Source organism: Lytechinus pictus, unplaced genomic scaffold (assembly GCF_037042905.1).
Source record: "Lytechinus pictus isolate F3 Inbred unplaced genomic scaffold, Lp3.0 scaffold_19, whole genome shotgun sequence".
Taxonomy (NCBI): domain Eukaryota; kingdom Metazoa; phylum Echinodermata; class Echinoidea; order Temnopleuroida; family Toxopneustidae; genus Lytechinus; species Lytechinus pictus.
The window spans coordinates 5,266,386-5,268,443 of record NW_026974140.1 but is presented as its reverse complement, the minus strand read 5'-3'; the positions used below and the strand labels follow the sequence as shown (position 1 = coordinate 5,268,443).

The 2,058-nt window shown below is 61.5% G+C and overlaps 1 protein-coding gene across 1 annotated transcript; it reads right to left on the bottom strand.

Moving 5' to 3' along the window:
• Window positions 1-352: 352 nt before the first annotated feature.
• On the bottom strand, window positions 353-1,743 carry LOC135157754 (spidroin-1-like). Its single transcript, XM_064114567.1, has 2 exons — window positions 1,506-1,743; window positions 353-1,158 (listed from the first exon to the last, which is right to left on the bottom strand). Exons 1-2 carry the CDS (start codon window positions 1,741-1,743, stop codon window positions 353-355), a joined length of 1,044 nt encoding a protein of 347 aa, XP_063970637.1.
• Window positions 1,744-2,058: the final 315 nt, after the last annotated feature.

Sequence of the window (2,058 nt, the reverse complement as noted above, 5' to 3'; positions counted from 1 at the left end):
AAAAAATAGAAAGAAAACTGTGATAAATAAGGGATAAACAAAGAGCGAATTATGAATGTATGAACAGCATCAAAATCATTAAATTATCTGTAATTCTTTTCTTCTACAGTAAGTTTCATATGTTTGAAGTTGATTGAAAAGTATGTAGTTATGGATGATTTCAAATTCGGTGTTGAATATATGGGAAAGGTATTAATTTGAATCTATCCCTAACCTAAGTACATGTACAGGTCATCTAGAGACCAACCCCACCCCTAATCAATAGTGCACCAAAACACATAAGGCTATCGATGCGTAGGTCATAATGTGGGTACTGCGCCCCTTCCCCTGCCTTCTTCCTCTCCCCCTCCTCCTACCCCTTTTCTCCTGCCCCTTCCCCCTGTCTCCTGCTCCTACTTCTACCACCTTCCTCCTGCCCATTCCTCCTGTCCCTTACCCCTACTCCTACCCCCTGCCCCCTTCCCTTGCCCCTGTTCCCTTCCTCCTGCCCCTTCCCCCTGTCCCCTTCTCCTGCCTCTGCTCCCTTCCTCCTGCCCCTGCTCCTACCCCCTTCCTCCTGCCTCTTCCCCCTGTCCCCTACCACTGCCCCTTCCTCCTGCCCCTTCCCCCTGTCCCCTTCTCCTGCCTCTGCCTTCTTCCTCCTGTCCCCTGCTCCTACCCCCTTCCTCCTGCCCCTTGCCCCTCTTCCCTTCCCTTCCCTCGCCCCTGCTCCCTTCCTCCTGCCCCTTCCCCTGTCCCCTACCACTGCCCCTTCCTCCTGCCCCTTCCCCCTGTCCCCTTCTCCTGCCTCTGCCTTCTTCCTCCTGTCCCCTGCTCCTACCCCCTTCCTCCTGCCCCTCTTCCCTTCCCTCGCCCCTGCTCCCTTCCTCCTGCCCCTTCCCGTGTCCCCTACCACTGCCCCTTCCTCCTGCCCCTTCCTCCTGCACCTGCTCCTGCCCCTGCTCCTTCCCCCTTCCTCCTGCCCCTTCCCCCTGTCCCCTTCTCCTGCCTCTGCTCCCTTCCTCCTGTCCCCTGCTCCTACCCCCTTCCTCCTGCCCCTTGCCCCTGTCCCCTTCCCTTCCCTTGCCCCTGCTCCCTTCCTCCTGCCCCTTCCCCTGTCCCCTACCACTGCCCCTTCCTCCTGCCCCTTCCCCCTGTCCCCTGCACCTGCTCCTGCCCCTGCTCCTTCCCCCTTCCTCCTGTCACTTCCTCCTGTCCCCTACCACTGCCCCTTCCTCCTGCCCCTTCCCCCTGTCCCCTTCTCCTGCCTCTGCTCCCTTCCCCTGCCCCTTCCTCCTGTCCCCTGCTCCTACCCCCTTCCTCCTGCCCCTTCCCCCTGTCCCCTTCCCTTGCCCCTGCTCCCTTCCTCCTGCCCCTTCCCCTGTCCCCTACCACTGCCCCTTCCTCCTGTCCCCTACCACTGCCCCTTCCTCCTGTCCCTTCCCCCTGTCCCCTGCTCCTGCCCCTGCTCCTTCCCCTGCTCCTTCCCCCTTCCTCCTGTCCCTTCCCCTGTCCCCTTCATCTGCCTCTGCTCCCTTCCTCCTGCCCCTTCCTCCTGTCCCCTGCTCCTACCCCTTCCTGCTGCCCCTTCCCCCTGTCCCCTTCCCTTGCCACTGCTCCCTTCCTCCTGCCCCTTCCCCTTCCCTTGCCACTGCCCCTTCCTCCTGCCCCTTTTCCCTGTCCCCTACTTCTGCCCCTGCTCCTTCCCCGTTCCTCCTGCCCCTGCTCCTTCCCCGTTCCTCCTGCCCTTTCCCCTGTCCCCATCTCCTGCCTCTGCTCCCTTCCTCCTTCCCCTTCCTCCTGTCCCCTTCCCTTCCCTTCCCTTGCCCCTGCTCCCTTCCTCCTGCCCCTTCCCCTGTCCCCTACCACTGCCCCTTCCTCCTGCCCCTTCCCCCTGTCCCCTTCTCCTGCCTCTGCTCCCTTCCTCCTGCCCCTTCCTCCTGTCCCCTACTCCTACCCCCTTCCTCCTGTCCCCTTCCCTTCCCTTGCCCCTGCTCCCTTCCTCCTGCCCCTTCCCCTGTCCCCTACCACTGCCCCTTTTCCCTGTCCCCTGCTCCTGCCCCTGCTCCTTCCTCCTGT